The 18,347-nt window shown below is 46.4% G+C and overlaps 1 protein-coding gene across 2 annotated transcripts; it reads left to right on the forward strand.

The window, feature by feature from the left end:
* Positions 1-7,793: 7,793 nt before the first annotated feature.
* LOC114586186 (retinol dehydrogenase 16-like) lies at positions 7,794-17,976 on the forward strand. 2 transcript variants are annotated; one of them, XM_028709265.2, is made up of 5 exons: positions 7,794-7,934; positions 13,977-14,307; positions 16,012-16,270; positions 17,271-17,434; positions 17,677-17,976. In XM_028709265.2, exons 2-5 carry the CDS (start codon positions 13,995-13,997, stop codon positions 17,892-17,894), a joined length of 954 nt encoding a protein of 317 aa, XP_028565098.1. In that variant the 5' UTR covers positions 7,794-7,934; positions 13,977-13,994; the 3' UTR covers positions 17,895-17,976. The 2 variants fall into 2 exon arrangements, with proteins under 2 accessions (XP_028565098.1, XP_028565090.1); XM_028709257.2 differs by having other exon boundaries at positions 7,834-7,991.
* Positions 17,977-18,347: the final 371 nt, after the last annotated feature.

The raw sequence follows: 18,347 nt of genomic DNA on the forward strand, positions 1-18,347 counted from the left end.
CTTGGTTCCCAAAAACCCGGAAGTAAGTGTTCTGTTTTTCGGAAGCCGAAAGTCCGATGTGGCTGTCGGCTATTGTTTCTGAGGCGCAGGCACCAATCAGAAGCTGTGCCTTGGTTTTCAAACATTTCGGAAGTCAAACAGACTTCTGGAATGGATTAAGTTCGAGAACCAAGGTACCACTGTATTTGGTGCTTTTGTTTTTGCTATTTATTTTGCGTTTTTGTTTTTGAGGCTCTTTTGGTTAATTTGTTTTTGTGACTGTGTGGAACCCAGTTCAGATACGGATTGATTGATTCTGTGACTGCGGAAATGGATAAAAGCCCCCCATCCAAACAATGACTATCATCAGTGCAGGTAAGAAAAAAAATTTATTTTTATTTTTATCATCTACAATACTGTCTTATTTATTTTATAGTACAGTACATTGATTATTGCTTTCATTTTATGGATCAATGGTCTCGTTAGTAAAATTCATGTTAAATTGCTGTTTTAGGGGTTGTTTTTAAAAGTCTAGAATGGATTAATCCATTTTGGAAAGTGTGCCTTGGTTGTGGAACGCTTTGGTTTTGGAACAGACTTCCGGAACGGATTAAGATTGAGAACCAAGGTACCACTGTCTATAGAGATATGAATGGCCAGAAAAATGGAAAAATTCAGAAGAGGGGCAATGGAGCTTGGAGATGCAACATTGGGGGGAAATGGATGTGGGAGCGGGGGTGGAGGGGTACCTTTTATGTAATATTTCTTGTTAGACCGTTGCCGTTTTCAGTTATGTGCTAGTAAATTCAGGCTGTGCATTGACAGTTGATTTGGTGCTCTTGAGAAACAGACCCACTTCCTCAAGAAAAGGCCCTGGGAAGCATGAGAGAAAGACAACTTTGTCTAACCTCCCCACAAAAAAACCCAGAATGAATGCTGAATACACAGGTTGTCCGGACGTGATGTGGTGAATTTTGTGTCTTAAAATTCAAGTCCTTTCCTCTAAAGAGTTCTGCCTTTTTTAAAAAAAAATCATTTGGCTGCTCTTCTTATTTTACCTTAAAATGTGTATTTTATACTGTATTTTATGCTGGTTTTGTTGCATTAATTAAGTGTCTTAAATTTGTTGTTAGCTGCCCTGAGCCCAGTTTCCTGAACTGGGAAGGGCGGGGTATAAATAAAAAATTAATAATAATAATAATAATAATAATAATAATAATAATAATAATAATAATTTGCTGTGACCTGAAGTGGTACCTGCTTCTGGCTCTCTGCACCAGTGCTAGCAACGCCTTAATTAATTTCCCTCCTTGGAACGAGTTATCTTCAACCCCAGCATATAAATCAATTATTTAATGGGAGGGTTTCATTATGCTATTTCCTTGGCATGTATGAGGCAGTTGATGTGTGTATGAAAACTGCATGTGAGCGCAAGTGCACCATATTATAGCAAATACTTTTTAAAAACAGGCTGAGGTTGTTTGGCAGAGCCCTATTTGCCCTTATGGACCAACCTTAATGCCTGGGAGCTGTCTAATGCAGCAAGAGGTTTGGGGCAAAGGAGAAGAATTTTCCTTGCCCCCAGGCTTCTCAGACTTGCTTGGAACTCAGGAAGCAGGTGGAGATTGCGTTGCTCAGAAGGGGAAAAAATCTCACTTTTCCTGAAAAGCAGCATAACATCTCATTCCACAGCCTGCTAATACAGATTACTATCTCAAAGAATCATAGAATCACAAAACGGTAGTTGGCCGTCCAACTTCTGCTTAAAAACCACCAAGGAAGGAGAGTCCACAACCTCCCGAGGGAAACCGTTCAACTGCCAAACATCTCTTACTGTCAGAAGGTTTTTCTTGATCTTGAGTCGGAATCTCCTTTCTTGTAACTTGAAGCCATGGGTTCGAGTTCTACCCTCCCAAGCAAGAGAAAACAAGCTTGTTCCACCTTACATGTGACAGCCCTTGAGATATTTGAAGGTGGTTATCATCTCAGCATCTTTAAAAGTAGAGACATTACCTTGCCAACAAAGGTCTGTATAGTTAAACCTATGGTTTTCCCAGTAGTGATGTATGGAAGTGAGAGCTGGACCATAAAGAAGGCTAATTGCCGAAGAATTGATGCTTTTGAATTATGGTGCTGGAGGAGACTCTTGAGAGTCCCGTGGACTGCAAGAAGAACAAACCTATCCATTCTGAAGGAAATCAGCCCTGAGTGCCCATTGGAAGGACAGATCGTGAAGCTGAGACTCCAATACTTTGGCCACCTCAGGAGAAGAGAAGACTCCCTGGAAAAGACCCTGATGTTGGGAAAGATGGAGGGCACAAGGAAAAGGGGAGGACAGAGGACGAGATGGTTGGATAGTGTTCTCGAAGCTACCAGCATGAGTTTGACCAAACTGCGGGAGGCAGTGGAAGACAGAAGTGCCTGGCATGCTCTGGTCCATGGGGTCACAAAGAGTCGGACATGACTAAATGACTAAACAACAACAACAACAATCATGTCTCCTTTCAGTCTCCTCTTTTCCAGGCTAAACATATCCAGCTCCTTCAAGCTTGCCTGATAAGGCCTGGTTTCCAGACCCTTGATCATCTTGACTGCTCTCTTCTGCACCATTTCCAGCTTGTCACCAAGCTAGATCTCACCAAGTTGGTCAATGAGTAGCAGGCTTGCCATCTGGTAGACCTCCAACCTCGAACCATGAAAGGAGGAGAGGGGTATTTTATCACTTTTGTCTGTGCAGACAACTGAGCAAATTTTTGGCAGATAATATTCCAACTAGATGAGCTGGTTGTCTGCACTGGACCTTACATTCATGATATCAAGTAATAATATTATTAATAATAATAGGCTTCTCATCCTAGTCTGAAGCCAATGTTTACACTGAGGTGTCCAACACAATGGAATTGATGCAGCCTGATGACAGGGCAAGGTTCTTGTGGCAATGCATCCTACAACATGTTCCCTCGATTCTTGCCCCTCTTGGCTCACTAAAACTTCCCAAAGGGGTATTTGTGGGGTCAAGACATCCTTGCAGGAGGGAGTGGTCCTGGCCGTCTTAAAAGAGGTGGTGATTTGACAGTTGCTGAAATCCTCCATTGGATCCATTGACTGGTGACATCGCCTTGCCACAAATAACCTCTCTCAGAGAGGATTGAGGTAGGATAGCTCTAAGTATTCTTGGAGGAAACCAATTGCCTTGACCCATTTCAACAGGGGCTCTGGCCTGTTTATAGGATTGGATCAGCCTCGGTTGTCGTGGTGGATGACCTTTATCTGGAGAAGGGCAGAGGGAGTGTGACTCTGTTTTTCCTTACTTGATCTCTCAGCAGCTTTTAATAGCCCTGATTCTCTGATATGACATTGGGAGCCCTGTTTTACAGTGATTATGGTCCTATCTCCAGGGTTGGTTTCATTGGATATCTCAACTGCCCCCCTCCCTTCCCAGCAATTATGTTGTACAGTGGTACCTCAGGTTAAGAATTTAATTCATTCTGGAGGCCTGTTCTTAACCTGAAACTGTTCTTAACCTAAAGCACCACTTTAGCTAATGGGGCCTCCTGCTGCCGCCACGCCGCAATTTCTGTTTTCATCCTGAAGCAAAGTTCTTAACCCGAGGTACTATTTCTGGGTTAGCGGAGTCTGTAACCTGAAGCGTCTGTAACCCAAGGTACCACTGTACCATCTTATCCACAATGCTATCTGATATCTGCATGGCTCCTAGGCAGAACATGTACTCTTTGTTCATTGTACTACATGTTCTGTCTTTGATCACAGACTTTTGTGAAATCGTGCCACCTCCAGGACCAGCCCAGGGCATTTTGCCACCAGAACCAAAGCTGAAAATGGCATCACGATGTCTTGCTGCTACAAAAACAAACAAGGTTTCATGACAACACACAATCTGTGCATAGAGTACCATAAGCTCTTCAAAATTCAGGACAACCCTCTGAAGAATCCCTCTGTTCCAGTCAACCAAAACTTGGCACTATGCCTACGTTACAAAGTCCACACATAAGTAAGCTAACTGATGTGTTTAAAACTTGCTTTCTTTTTATTGCTAAGCCAACCAAAGAAACAAAGATAGCTACTTTACACTACTCTAAAACTGGATGGTTATAGTTACCGTATTTTTCGCTCTACAACACGCACCAGACCACAAGACGCACCTAGTTTTTGGAGGAGGAAAACAAGAAAAAAAATATTCTGGATGTCAGAAGCCAGAACAGCAAGAGGGACCGCTGCGCAGTGAAAGCAGCAATCCCTCTTGCTGTTCTGGCTTCTGGGATAGCTGCGCAGCCTGCATTCGCTCCATAACACACACACACATTTCCCCTTACTTTTTAGGAGGGAAAAAGTGTATCTTATAGAGCAAAAAATACGGTACAGATATATCTCAGAATCCCTAATGCAGCCATGTCTCTGAGCGGCCTAATAGTTGGATTTCATTTGTTGGCTGTCCTCAGAAGAGCCTAAACACATTTGCAGGAGAAAAGTCCTGGGCCAAATAGGTTCACACTATGGCAAGTGCAACTAATGGAAGAAAATACAGTTCACAAAAGCTTTGGTCCAAAAGGAACTTCCAATCCTAATAATAATGATGATGATGATAAAAAAACCCTCCAAAATATAAGATCCTGCCATCATCAGCCCTGCTTGTCAACATGAATCAACTGACAAAATTTCTTTTCGCAATACTGCTTTAGAAAAAATTGCCTCTCGAAACTGTTGACCACGCACAACTTTATCATAGTCATAAACAACCACATTGCCAGCAGCGTCTGCTGAGCCTCCACTCTGCCCATCCGGCTTCCACTGGCAATGGCATCAGCCGCTGCCAGCCAGAGCAAGGCACACACGCCACCACCTTGGGTCACCTGATAACACTGTGCAAGAACAGCCAGCATGCCAAAGAATAGTTTGTGCAAGCACACATGGGGGGGGGGGGGGGGGTTAGCCAGCGATATCCTATTGCAAATGCGCTTACTCACCTAAACCTTTCCTAGCGATCCATATTCCATTGCTTTTTATATTCCAGATTATTTCTGGGTCCTAGTGTTCGCCCTGTTATGTTTTATATGTGCAAATTCTACAAAGCATACTGTAGCATCTTGAAGAGGCTTTATGTTGGCAGGAGGAGTTTTCATGAATGGTGAGCTAGGACTCTGATCGAAATCAGCCACTCTTCCCATTCTGCCTCTGAAGCAACTGCCTCAGCTCTTTGCTTCCATCTAGAGCAGGGGTAGGCAACCTAAGGCCCAGGGGCCGGAAGCAGCCCAATAGCCTTCTAAATCTGGCCCACAGACGGTCCAGGAATCAGCATGTTTTTACATGAGTAGAATGTATCCTTTTATTTAAAATGCATCTCTGGGTTATTTGTGGGGCCTGCCTGGTGTTTTTACATGAGTAGAATATGTGCTTTTATTTAAAATGGGTTATTTGTGGGGCATAGGAATTCATTCCCCCCCCCCCAAAAAAAATATAGTCCGGCCCCCCACAAGGTCTGAGGGACAGCGGCTGAAAAAGGTTGCTGACCCCTGATGTAGAGCTCTCGGTTTTGTTGGCTTCTGCATGGCCTTGCGTGGTGGTGGAACTTTGAAGAATTCCCAGGACTTCTATGGGGTCTTGCCTTCCTTACAGTTTGCATTCTCTGCTCTGTTGCTTCAGCTGTTTTGCAAATTCTGAGTGCCTTTCAAATGTGAGCTCGTGATCTTGCAGCAGTTGCCCAACAGTGTAAGCATCAAAATGCAGCATTTCCTAAGGAGCAGCAGCCTATAAGATAGATATGGATTGTAGCTCACATCGTGTGCACCATTGTTTCCCACACCAGCAGTGGGAACACGTTGGATGCAGAGTACACATGGCTGCGTGTTCACAGCCTCATTTGAGTCTCCATAACTGCATGTTTTGCTTGTTGTTGTTTAGTCGTTTAGTCGTGTCCGACTTTTCGTGACCCCCTGGACCAGAGCACGCCAAGCACTCCTGTCTTCCACTGCCTCCCGCAGTTTGGTCAAACTCATGCTGGTAGCTTCGAGAACACTGTCCAACCATCTCGTCCTCTGTCGTCCCCTTCTCCTTGTGCCCTCCATCTTTCCCAACATCAGGGTCTTTTCCAGGGAGTCTTCTCTTCTCACGAGGTGGCCAAAGTATTGGAGCCTCAGCTTCACGATCTGTCCTTCCAGTGAGCACTCAGGGCTGACTTCTCCTTGGTGGGGGGGAAATTGGAGGTTTGATCTTCTTGCAGTCCATGGGACTCTCAAGAGTCTCCTCCAGTACCATAATTCAAAAGCATCAATTCTTCGGCGATCAGCCTTCTTTATGGTCCACCTCTCACTTCCATACATCACTACTGGGAAAACCATAGCTTTAACTATACAGACCTTTGTCGGCAAGGTGATGTCTCTGCTTTTTAAGATGCTGTCTAGGTTTGTCATTGCTTTTCTCCCAAGAAGCAGGTGTCTTTTAATTTCGTGGCTGCTGTCACCATCTGCAGTGATCATGGAGCCCAAGAAAGTAAAATCTCTCACTGCCTCCATTTCTTCCCCTTCTATTTGCCAGGAGGTGATGGGCCCAGTGGCCATGATCTTCCTTTTTTTGATGTTGAGCTTCAGACCATATTTTGCACTCTCCTCTTTCACCCTCATTAAAAGGTTCTTTAATTCCTCCTCACTTTCTGCCATCAAGGTTGTGTCATCTGCATATCTGAGGTTGTTGATATTTCTTCTGGCAATCTTAATTCTTAATGAATCTAGGGATTCACCCAGCCTAGCCTTTTGCATGATGAATTCTGCATATAAGTTAAATAAGCAGGGAGACAATATACAGCCTTGCCGTACTCCTTTCCCAATTTTGAACCAATCAGTTGTTCCATATCCAGTTCTAACTGTAGCTTCTTGTCCCACATAGAGATTTCTCAGGAGACAGATGAGGTGATCAGGCACTCACATTTCTTTAAGAACTTGCCATAGTTTGCTGTGGTCGACACAGTCAAAGGCTTTTGCATAGTCAATGAAGCAGAAGTAGATGTCTTTCTGAAACTCTCTAGCTTTCTCCATAATCCAGCGCATGTTTGCAATTTGGTCTCTGGTTCCTCTGCCCCTTCGAAATCCAGCTTGCACTTCTGGGAGTTCTCGGTCCACGTACTACTTGAGCCTTCCTTGTAGAATTTTAAGCATAACCTTGCTAGCGTGTGAAATGAGTGCAACTGTGCGGTAGTTGGAGCATTCTTTGGCACATGCTTTGTTTAGCAGCCTGAGATCAGCTGAGAGCAGCCTGAGATTAGCCTGGAGAAGAGGAGGTTAAGGGGTGATATGATAGCCATGTTCAAATATATAAAAGGATGTCATATAGAGGAGGGAGAAAGGTTGTTTTCTGCTGCTCCAGAGAAGCGGACACGGAGCAATGGATCCAAACTACAAGAAAGAAGCTTCCACCTAAACATTAGGAAGAACTTCCTGACAGTAAGAGCTGTTTGACAGTGGAATTTGCTGCCAAGGAGTGTGGTGGAGTCTCCTTCTTTGGAGGTCTTTAAGCAGAGGCTTGACAACCATATGTCAGGAGTGCTCTGATGGTGTTTCCTGCTTGGCAGGGGGTTGGACTCGATGGCCCTTGTGGTCTCTTCCAACTCTATGATTCTATTCTATGATTCTACAAAAGCCGCAACAGTTTTACTCACATATGTTACGGCCTCCGTGTTTTGTTTTGTTTTTGGCGGAAATCCCTCCCCACTTATCTTAACGGCACGATGACCTCACGCACGTTTACTCAAACGAAACTGCACCCATTGCAGCCAGGCTGACTCCAGCATTAAACTTACAAAACCCCTTCCCACTCTCCTCCCTCTCTTGTTTTTCTCCCCGGGCTAGAAATGGGCGGGCCTTGGCTGCGCTTGCCTCCCCATAAATCCGTTTTGACTGCAAAGAGTCCCGGATTTCTACAAGTGCTCAGCGGAGAAACAGCGGGTAAGAGCTTCGAGTTGCCGCGAGCTGTTTCACCTGCTTTTCGGGAAGCGCTCCAAGGTACTTGTTTGCAACGTCGCGGTGGAGTTTGCAGAAGGGTTAGAGGGGCAGGGAGGAGGCAGAGCGCAGTGGATCCCCAAAGTCTCGAGAGCAGACAAATGCAAGACGGTGAATCGGCGAGGCCGTCAATTCGCTGGGAATTGACGGCCTCGAAACGGTTGCTATCACGATTGGCATCTACTCGCCCCTGAACTGAGTTCACACTGGGCTTGCTTGCAAGGTTCGCGAGTTCTTAGCCGAAGGGTTGCAGCTCTGCTGTTCGGGCTGTGTACACATTAGATCTTTAAAGCTCATGCTACCCCCCCCCCAAAGAGTTACTGCAGTTTTGCTAAGGGTTCTTGGCAGTGCTTTCCAAACTTGGGTCTCCTTTTTTTGGACTACAACTCCCATCATCCCTAGCTAGCCTGACCAGTGCTCAGGGATGATGGGAATAGTAGTCCCAAAACAGCTGTAGACCCAAGTTTGAAAAGCACTGCTTCCTGGGAATGACAACTCTGTGCCAGGTGAACTACAGGGTGCAGATTTTTTTTTTGTGGGGTGGGGTGGGGAGAATGTGCTTTAAACACATCATAATGTGCTTTAAATGTGCTTTAAACACATCCTAATGTGCTTTACACACATCCTAAAGTGGCTTTCAGGTGTTTTTATGGGGCAGTAGCCTTGTGCTTGTTGCCGAACTATGGACCTTGTGAAATCTAATCTGTTAGTCAGTCGTATAGGTCAAGGGTGTGTTTACAAAGATGTTTATACTTGCTGGGTTTGCTGGGTTTTTCACCCGTTTAATACTGGGTGGCACTGTGGTCTAAACCACAGAGCCTAGGGCTTGCTGATCGGAAGGTCAGTGGTTTGAATCCCCACAACGGGGTGAGCTCCTGTTGCTCGGTCCCTGCTCCTGCCAACCTAGCAGTTCGAAAGCACGTCAAAGTGCAAGTAGATAAATAGGTACCGCTCCGGCGGGAAGGCAAACGGCGTTTTTGTGCCCTGCTCTGGTTCGCCAGAAGTGGTTTAGTCATGCTGGCCACATGACCCAGAAGCTGTCTGCGGACAAACACCTGCTCCCTCAGCCTATAGAGCGAGATGAGCGCCGCAACCCCAGAGTCGTCCGCGACTGGACCTAATGGTCAGGGGTACCTTTACCTTTACCTACTGTAAATGCTTACATATCCAGTATTTTATTACAAATGACCACTGTCTGAGGCATTGCTTCTGGAACCAGCTTCGCACAAATTGGAGTCCAAAGCCACGCCTAATTTGTCTCTAGGCAAGGTTGTACACTAACAGAAACATCTCTGGGGGACAGAGGGAGCTGGGAAAACAGTTTCACTTCACTACACCACAAGAGGCCTCCTTCAGAATAATTGTATTTGTTTTACCTTCACAACAACCTAATGAGAGAAATTAAGATCTGAAGGTGTGTACACTTTACCAGCTGAAACTTTTTGTGTGTGTGCCTCTCATCTGTCCATGCCAGTGGGCAGAGAGGACGTGGAGATCTCTGTTTCAGATTGCCTGACTGGTTTCCCTGGCCCTCCACCTGCCCCCCAACCCTTTTCCTGAAGTGCTCTTCCTTCCAACCATGCCACCCTAGAAATGGCCTTTAAGTGACTCATCTTCCAAGTACAGTGGAGCCCTGTTCGCATCCTGAAGCGAATGCAAGCCACGGCTGCGCGTCTATGCGTGCACAGGTCACGATTCGCCGCTTCCACGCATGTGCGTGACGTCATTTTGACCGTCTGCGCATGTATGAGCTGCGAAACCCAGAAGTAACACGTTCCGTTACTTCCAGGTCACCGCGGAGCGCAACCTGAAAGCGCTCAACCTGAATCAACTTCAATCCGAGGTATGACTGTAGGTGCGAAAGTGCAAGATACCATTTGACAGTGGAGCCCTAGGCACGATTCACTGGGCGCAATAGGGCTTATTCCTCAAGGAATAGGACTTATGCCTGAGTAGATATGGATAGGATTGTGTTGCAAGGTGCCAAAAATCTCACTGTTCTCTGCATTACAGGGTAGTCCTAGAATGCTGTTGAGAAAAGCATGTTTTACAGAAGCGCAGAGAGGGAGATGGACAGGGCGAGAATATAAAAGGCCCCAAATAAGATGAAATGGGGAGGCTAGGGTTCAAGGAAAGAGGATTTGCTAGGAGGAGGAGACTCGAATAGGTTGAGATTGCCAGGTACAGCTTCAGCCAGCAGGAGCTGGGACTGGCTCCCAGTGAAGGGCAGTGGGATTGCGCCACTAGCCAGCATGGCAACCAGTTGGGTCCCTCTTCCTGGCCACATCAGAGAAGCAAGCAAGGAGGGTGCAAAGTAAAAAGAGGGTGCACCCACTGCCGATGTGAGACATATAAAGATAAAGGGACCCCTGACCATTAGGTCCAGTTGTGGCCGACTCTGGGGTTGCGGCGCTCATCTCGCTTTATTGGCCGAGGGAGCCGGCGTACAGCTTCCAGGTCATGTGGCCAGCATGACTAAGCCGCTTCTGGTGAACTAGAGCAGCGCACGGAAACGCCGTTTACCTTCCCCCCAGAGTGGTACCTATTTATCTACTTGCACTTTGACGTGCTTTCAAACTGCTGGGTGGGCAGGAGCAGGGACCGAGCAACAGGAGCTCATCCCGTCACGGGGATTTGAAGCACCAACCTTCTGATTGGCAAGTCCTAGGCTCTGTGGTTTAACCCACAGCGCCACCCATGTCCCTTGTGAGACATGTAGAACCTTCTCAATCTGAATGAACTCTCAAGAAACAGCTGGTGTCACTTCACCCCCTGGAAACAAATGAGGATGAATGCTCAATAAACAGGTTGTCCGGAAGCAATCCAATCACAAAATAGCTACAATCTGGAAGCATCCTGAGAGACAGTAAGCTTAATGAGACTTGCGTCTCAGTAGAGATATATAGGATCACATGGTGTAGTGGACAGAAATTTCAAGGAGCAAGGAGTGGTGGTTACTATGAAAAATAGTGTTTCATTATGAGATGGAAAGACATGCTATTTGGTTGCCACTGGTAAATATTTGAACTAGCATTCTTGAACTAGCTCACAGTACTATCCCTGACCTAATTGGGGGAAAGTGCTTTGGCATAGCTGTTGCTTTGCATTTCAAATGGAGAACAGTGTCTTTGAAACAGCAGCCCTTGCTCTGCTTGGCCAGTAACAGGCAAACAAAGCTTTTGAGCTGGCATAATGAAGTAGTCAGACTTGTCAGAGGAGGGCTGAGGGCGATATGGGTTCAATTACTGACTTTGCCACATAGCTTTAAAGTGGCCTTGGGCCAATCAATTGTCCCTCAACCTCTTAAAGTCATTGTGAGATTAAAATCATGCAGGAGAGGAGAAGAACCAGTTACGCTGCCTTGATCTCCTTGCAAGAAAGGTGGGGAATCAATGCAGCAGTAGTTAACATTTTGAAATCCTTACAAAAAACCTGTAAATAGTATGTGTTAGCATATCAGATGATGAAAGTGGCTGACCAAATTTTACCTAGCAAATTCTAGGGCTAGGCGATAGCATATAAAGGTAAAGGTAAAGGTACCCCTGCCCGTACGGGCCAGTCTTGCCAGACTCTAGGGTTGTGCGCCCATCTCACTCAAGAGGCCGGGGGCCAGCGCTGTCCGCAGACACTTCCGGGTCATGTGGCCAGCGTGACAAAGCTGCTGGTAAGCGGTCCCTATTTATCTACTTGCACCCGGGGGTGCTTTCGAACTGCTAGGTTGGCAGGCGCTGGGACCGAGCAACGGGAGCGCACCCCGCCGCGGGGATTCAAACCGCCGACCTTTCGATCGGCAAGCCCTAGGCGCTGAGGCTTTTACCCACAGCGCCACCCGCGTCCCTGGCGATAGCATATCTCACCAGCTAAATAAAGTAGTACCTCGGGTTAAGTACTGAAAGAAAGAAAGAAAGAAAGAAAGAAAGAAAGAAAGAAAGAAAGAAAGAAAGAAAGATCTGGGTTGAGAGACTACTCAAGAGCCCAGCTCGCCGGGGTACAAGTCCCCCGCGGGTCCATGTGGTCAGTAAAAGAAGGAAATTCCAGCCAGGTAATTTGGAGCAAAACAGCAATCAGTAGACTTAGATCCTTTATTGTTGCGCAACAGGTTCAAACAGCAGTACGAACCCTGAGCATGGGGTGACATTCACTTTTAAAACTTTGTCACCATATCCCAGAATACAGTTCGCACAGCATCATCAATACATCATTGCTACATCACTAACATGTCACAAAAGTGGATGGTTACACTAGATTAGCATAGACAGATATGTCAGGGCAACACCCAAGTACAGTGGTACCTCTGGTTACGTACTTAATTCGTTCCAGAGGTCCGTTCTTAACCTGAAACTGTTCTTAACCTAAAGCACCACTTTAGCTAGTGGGGCCTCCTGCTGTCGCCGCGCCGCCGGAGCACGATTTCTGTTCTCATCCTGAAGCAAAGTTCTTAACCTGAGGTACTATTTCTGGGTTAGCGGAGTCTGTAACCTGAAGCGTATGTAACCTGAAGCATATCTAACCCCAGGTACCACTGTATTGCGAGCGGGGCTTTTTTTCAGCTGGAACTCACCAGAACTGAGTTCCGGCACCTCTGTAGCGTTGCAGTGCCATTCCCTGGCACAGCGCTAATGGCTATGTGGCGGACGAAGCGGGTGGCACGGCAATTGGGGCAACGAGGCGGAGGTTGGCGGCATAATAATAATAATAATTTATTATTTATACCCCGTCCATCTGGCTGAGCTTCCCCAGCCACTCTGGGCGGCTCCCAGTCAAATGTTAAAAACAGTACGGCATTAAATATTAAAAACTTCCCTAAACAGGGCTGCCTTCAGATGTCTTTTAAAGATAGGATAGCTGTTTATTTCCTTCACATCTGAAGGGAGGGTGTTCCACAGGGTGGGCGCCACTACCAAGAAGGCCCTCTGTCTGGTTCCCTGTAACCTCACTTCTCGCAGTGAGGGAACCACCAGAAGGCCCTCGGCGCTGGATCTCAGTGTCCGGGCTGAACGATGGGGATGGAGACGCTCCTTCAGGTATAAAGGACCAAGGCCGTTTAGGGCTTTAAAGGTCAGCAGATTGTATTTTTACTGCACCGGTGGGACAAATGGGTGCAGAAGAGAAGCTTTTTTAATTTTTTTTTTTAAAAGGTCCTCCCCTAAAAAACAACTTTGGCTGTATGCTCCCCCTCCTTTTCTAGAAAAAAAAAAGCCCTTATTGTGTACTATTAAGTGCAATACAGTACTACAGTTGTACCTTGGAACTCGTACATTTTGGCTCCCGAATGATCGAAAACCGGAAGTGAGTGTTCCAGTTTTTGAGGGATTTTCGGAAGCCAAACGTCTGGCGCGGCTTCCGATTGGCTGCAGGATGCTCCTGCAGCCTATCGGAAGCTGCTTCGAACAGTTCCGGAATTCAAACAGACTCCCAGAATGCATTCTGTTCGAAAACCAAGGTACGACTGTATGCTGAAACCTCACAAGGTCTGAAATAAGGACCTATGTAGAGGCATTGGCTGGCTTCACGGTTTTTCCTGCATCGTGAGTTTTGCATATCTCTCTCACACACATCATGATTCACAATATATTGCCAGGTCAAAAATTATGAAACCGATAGCATGATAGCTTCAAACCGGTTTTGGATGATATATTGATATATCGCCCAGCCCTAGCGAGTTCAGGGCAGGGGGGAGATTCAGCCTGAGGGTTCTGCTCTGTCTCCTACGCCAGCAATTTGAGAGATGAGGAAGAGCCACAGAGCAGTGGTAAACCATCCATTTTGCATCAGAAGGTCCCAGGCTGGAACCCCAGCATCTTCATATAGGGCTGGGAAATGAAGCCTGTCCAAAATTCTGGAAAGCCTCTGCCAGTCAGTGCAGACAATACTGTGCTAGATGGACCCAGTGGTCTGACTCAGTATAAGTGGCTTCCTATGTTTCTCCTACTACCACCACTGCCTACAATAAGCCAATATTTGATAAACCACCTTCTTCTTTTCCAGCTGCAGCAGTCTTTGGCCATGTGGCTCTATGTGGCGGCTCTGCTGGGTCTTTATTTCCTGTTCCGACGGTACCGTGAGCAGCAAATCTTGGGCAACCTGACGGAGAAGTATGTTTTCATCACTGGCTGCGATTCCGGGTTTGGAAACTTGTTGGCCAGGAAACTGGATGCTCGGGGAATCCGTGTCCTGGCAGCTTGCCTCACGCAGCCGGGGGCAGAAAAGCTGAAAGAAGCCACATCGGAACGGCTGCAGACCACCCTCTTGGACGTGACCCAAACGGAAAGCGTGGCCCGAGCAGCAAAGTGGGCAAAAGGCATTGTGGGAGACAAAGGTTAGGGCAAGGCGCTCTGAATCTGCAGCAGCATGATTTGGTGTTCTTTCTGGAAAGTGTTGTCATCCTTGCGGGGTGGATTAGGCTGGGAGATGGTGACTGTGGCCCAAGATTTGCCCGTCTGACCAGGGTCTCTGTTGTTGTTGTTTAACCTCACTCCAACAACATTATCTTATCTATAATGCCACACACCTGGCAGTCTGCACTTGTTGAGCAATGTGATAGATGTGCCTTATGTGATATGTGACTTGTTGAGCAATGTGATAGTTGGCCTTCCAGCCTTCTCTAGCTATCCCTTGGGACCCTCCCCAAGCTGGGTGCACTGGTCCCCTCACCTCAAAAGGAAAAAAAAACTTGTTGGAAATTAATCTCAGGTGTGTAGGTCAGAGGCAATCTTAACTATGATTTGTTTGAAATGAGCCCAAGTTCAAACCATGGGTGGGGAAGCTGGCTTGTTTCAATGGCCAGTAGTTTAGATTAATCATTGTTTAGGGTTTGAACATGGCTCACTATGTATTTTCTTTGTAGCGTTCTAACAGTTCTAACATAATTTCAGTATTTCTGTTTTAAAGTTTTGCTCAACGTTTTACTGGATTCTTATTTTATTTTGATACCATGTACTGACTTTTTGCTTGTGATTTCTAAATTGAGTGAACCGTTTATAGAGATTTCATTATATTAAGCAGTATATATGTTACTAAACGCCTGCCAACCTAGCAGTTCGAAAGCACCCCCGGGTGCAAGTAGATAAATAGGGACCGCTTACTGGCGGGAAGGTAAACGGCGTTCCGTGTGCTGCGCTGGCTTGCCAGATGCAGCTTGTCACACTGGCCACGTGACCTGGAAGTGTCTCCGGACAGCGCTGGCCCCCGGCCTCTTAAGTGAGATGGGCGCACAACCCTAGAGTCTGTCAAGACTGGCCCATACGGGCAGGGGTACCTTTACCTTTTTATGTTACTAAAATGAATGGATGAACTCAGTGCTGAATTCAAACACTGCTTTGGGCAGAGAAAGCAGCTTAAGATTCTCCTTTTGCAGCTGCAGTTTCAAATGGAGAGTCATCCTCTGCAATCCCAGCTTTAATTAAAGCTGGGCCTGGAAAGGATGGCTAGGATGTTTTCTTTGTGTGTAGACCCGATCCTTTCTTTGCAGCGTGATGCCTTTCTGTCAGAAATGATGTGTTACATGATGTTGGGTGGGTGGGGCTTTGGTAAAAGGGCCTTGCGGGTCAGTATGGTACAGGGTTTATTAGGCAAGCAGGCCGGAGGGCCACCAGCTGTGGTTTAGGTTGAGAGACGATAACTAGACTATCCGGTGACCCTAGTGCTTTGAAGCTTCATCTTCTCAGTCCTACTATAAACCTGGAGTCACCAGTACGGCGGCACCCGTGGAGACAGTGGATTCTCTTCAGGGTGACACCTACACCGTACATTTGAAACCCATGGATTTCCCCCAAAGAATCCTGGACGCTACAGTTTGCTAAGGGTGCTGTGAGTTGTGCAGGGGAACTACAGTTCCCACAATTCTCTGTGTTTTACGTGTGCTTTAAATGTATGGTGTGGACGAACCCATCTCTGCTTTGTATTCAGAGTCTGTATTGGTCAACTTGTGCTTTGCAGAGAGTAAGAGAAGGTGCTCAGGAGGTGTGTCTGTCTGGATGGGGCTCTGTTCTGTACCTGATCTCCTGGTTTTTTTTCTCCTCAGGCCTTTGGGGATTGGTGAACAATGCTGGCATTTCAGTCCCAACTGCCCCCAATGAGTGGCTGACCAAGGAGGACTTCAAGAAGATCATAGACATAAACTTGCTTGGTGTGGTTGATGTAACCATACACATGTTACCTTTGATAAGAAGAGCCAAAGGGAGGATTGTCAATGTTGCCAGCATAATGGGGAGGATATCCCTGTTCGGTGGTGGCTACTGTCCATCAAAATACGGGGTGGAGGCTTTCTCTGACAGCCTCAGGTAACTGCTGCAGGTTGATGTCTTTTCTCGTGGCATTGGCTGCAACTCCTTGTCAGTCCAAGGAGACATTTTCTGCCGGGGGGGGGGGGTGACATTGTGCAAACCAGCCTGTGCCAGAAAATGTTTTTTAAAAAACAAAAACCGGAACTGACATACGACGTTTGCAGAATTCAGCTTTCGTCACTCAGTGTTTGTGGAACTCAACAGATCTGGTACTTGCAGAGGAGCAAGCTAGCCTCTTTTCACAATGGTTGCCTTCAGATTATCATATCTTGGCCTTAATAAGACAACATACAAATGAGCCTCGCTCTGGGGCAGAAACAGGGCCTACAGTCTTGGCTTGCTAGCCAGTCTGTAGTTTTTGCTTGATTCCTGGTCTCCACCACTTTCTAAGGCCTCTGGCATGTGTGAAAAGCAGGCTTTTGCAAAGCTCTCCCAGGTCTGATGGGAGAGTCTGGTGAGGACAAGTCAGGGAGGATTTAAAGAAGCCCCTCCAATCTTTTTTGACCTGTGGGCACATGCAACTGCTGTTGTGAACCAGGCATGCACGCATTTGAGCACTCCTTCCCCTTGTCATGTTGCTACCAGTCAGCACAGACAATATTAAGTTAGATGGAGCAATAATCTCATTCAGAATAAGGCCACTTCTCCTATGATCTTGTCAATAGCCCTTTCCTTTACCTTCTAAAGTAGTTGTTTTCTTAATCGTCCTATATAACAATAGTGAGTTCCGTTCTCCCAGAGTGATCGCTGTGTAGCCAAAAGAACTGTCAAAAGGGCTCATCAGCGTATCTGCCAAACTAGTGACAGGAGTTGCTGTGTGCCGTCCTCAGATGAAATTCACTGGCCACTGTTGGGAAAACAGGGTGCAGGACCAGATGGACCATTTGCCTGATCTAAAAGGGCTTTCCTATATATCATGTTCTTATCCTCTTCACATCTCTATCCTATGGGCTACTGGTACAGAAGGCAACTATTCCTTCCCTTTTCCCTTCTCCAGGCTCGAGCTTGACGCCTTTGGAGTAAAGGTCTGTATAATAGAACCAGGCTACTTTCGAACGGCTATCACAAATGAGAAGATATTGTCAGACAACTTCAATAGCCTCTGGAAGCAGGTCCCAGAGGAGACCAAGAAAGCATATGGGGAGCCTTACTTAAATCATAGTGAGTACTACCTTCCTGTTGTCTTGAATTTGATTCTGCTTAACAAATTAGTGCAAAGGCTTCTAGGTGTGCTAATCTGTATTTGATAGCTTAACTGTGGGTGTATGGCGTGAACAGGGACAGGGCAATTTGTATTCCGGAGGGGTGTGTGTGTAAGCATAGGGTTGTGATGGAATTAGTCCACACTAATGGTATTCAAAGGTGACTGACCAGCTTCTGGCCTCTTTCTCTTGTTCCAATAGTGCTTGATTCAACCATTAAGATGCAAAAAGACTGCAATCCCAACCTCTCTCTGGTTACCGACTGCATGGAGCACGCTCTGACATCTGTGTACCCCCGTACTCGCTATTCAGCCGGCTGGGATGCCAAGCTGTTTTTTATCCCTATGAGCTACATGCCAACATGGCTGCCACACTGGATAATGACCCGCTCTTACCCCAAACCAGCACAGAGCTTTTAGAGTGATTGTTAAGTGTGGGAGGGGCTGGAAAGTAGAACCTCTTTTTCAGTAAAAAATAAAAATGTTTAATAGACTCCTTTTATTATTGTTTGTGAGATGTCTCCTTCTCTTGCTGCAATGAAGCCTTGTTTCTGAACTATATCCAAAGCCAGGTGACACCTACGGTAGTTTCCTTTTCCAGTTAGCAGGGGGGGAAGCTGGACCACCCCTTCTAGTGCTTCCTTAGCTATTGTCTGTTTCCTCTCCCCATCTCTTCTAACAGGTACAGGTGTGGTGGTAGTATTCTGGGCTCTGTCTCTCAAGAAAACCTACCCTTGGGCCAAGTCAAACAATTTCTCTAGCTTTAAGGCCCCTGGCAAATGTCCCCTTTTAAGTCTTTGTAGCTTGAGAGAGTGGGTTGAAAAGCAACAGCGAAATGCACTGAAGAGTGTGGGATGACAAATGACTAATAGG

The sequence above is a fragment of the Podarcis muralis genome, chromosome 2, assembly GCF_964188315.1.
Source record: "Podarcis muralis chromosome 2, rPodMur119.hap1.1, whole genome shotgun sequence".
In the NCBI taxonomy this organism is placed as follows: domain Eukaryota; kingdom Metazoa; phylum Chordata; class Lepidosauria; order Squamata; family Lacertidae; genus Podarcis; species Podarcis muralis.

Bases quoted from the DNA above. Each gene is read 5' to 3' on its own strand.
- LOC114586186 (XM_028709265.2), top strand. From the start codon at position 13,995: ATGTGGCTCTATGTGGCGGCTCTGCTGGGTCTTTATTTCCTGTTCCGA. The intron at 14,308-16,011 runs GTTAGGGCAAGG...TTTTCTCCTCAG, and splicing joins AGGCATTGTGGGAGACAAAG to GCCTTTGGGGATTGGTGAAC. The intron at 17,435-17,676 runs GTGAGTACTACC...TTGTTCCAATAG, and splicing joins GGAGCCTTACTTAAATCATA to TGCTTGATTCAACCATTAAG.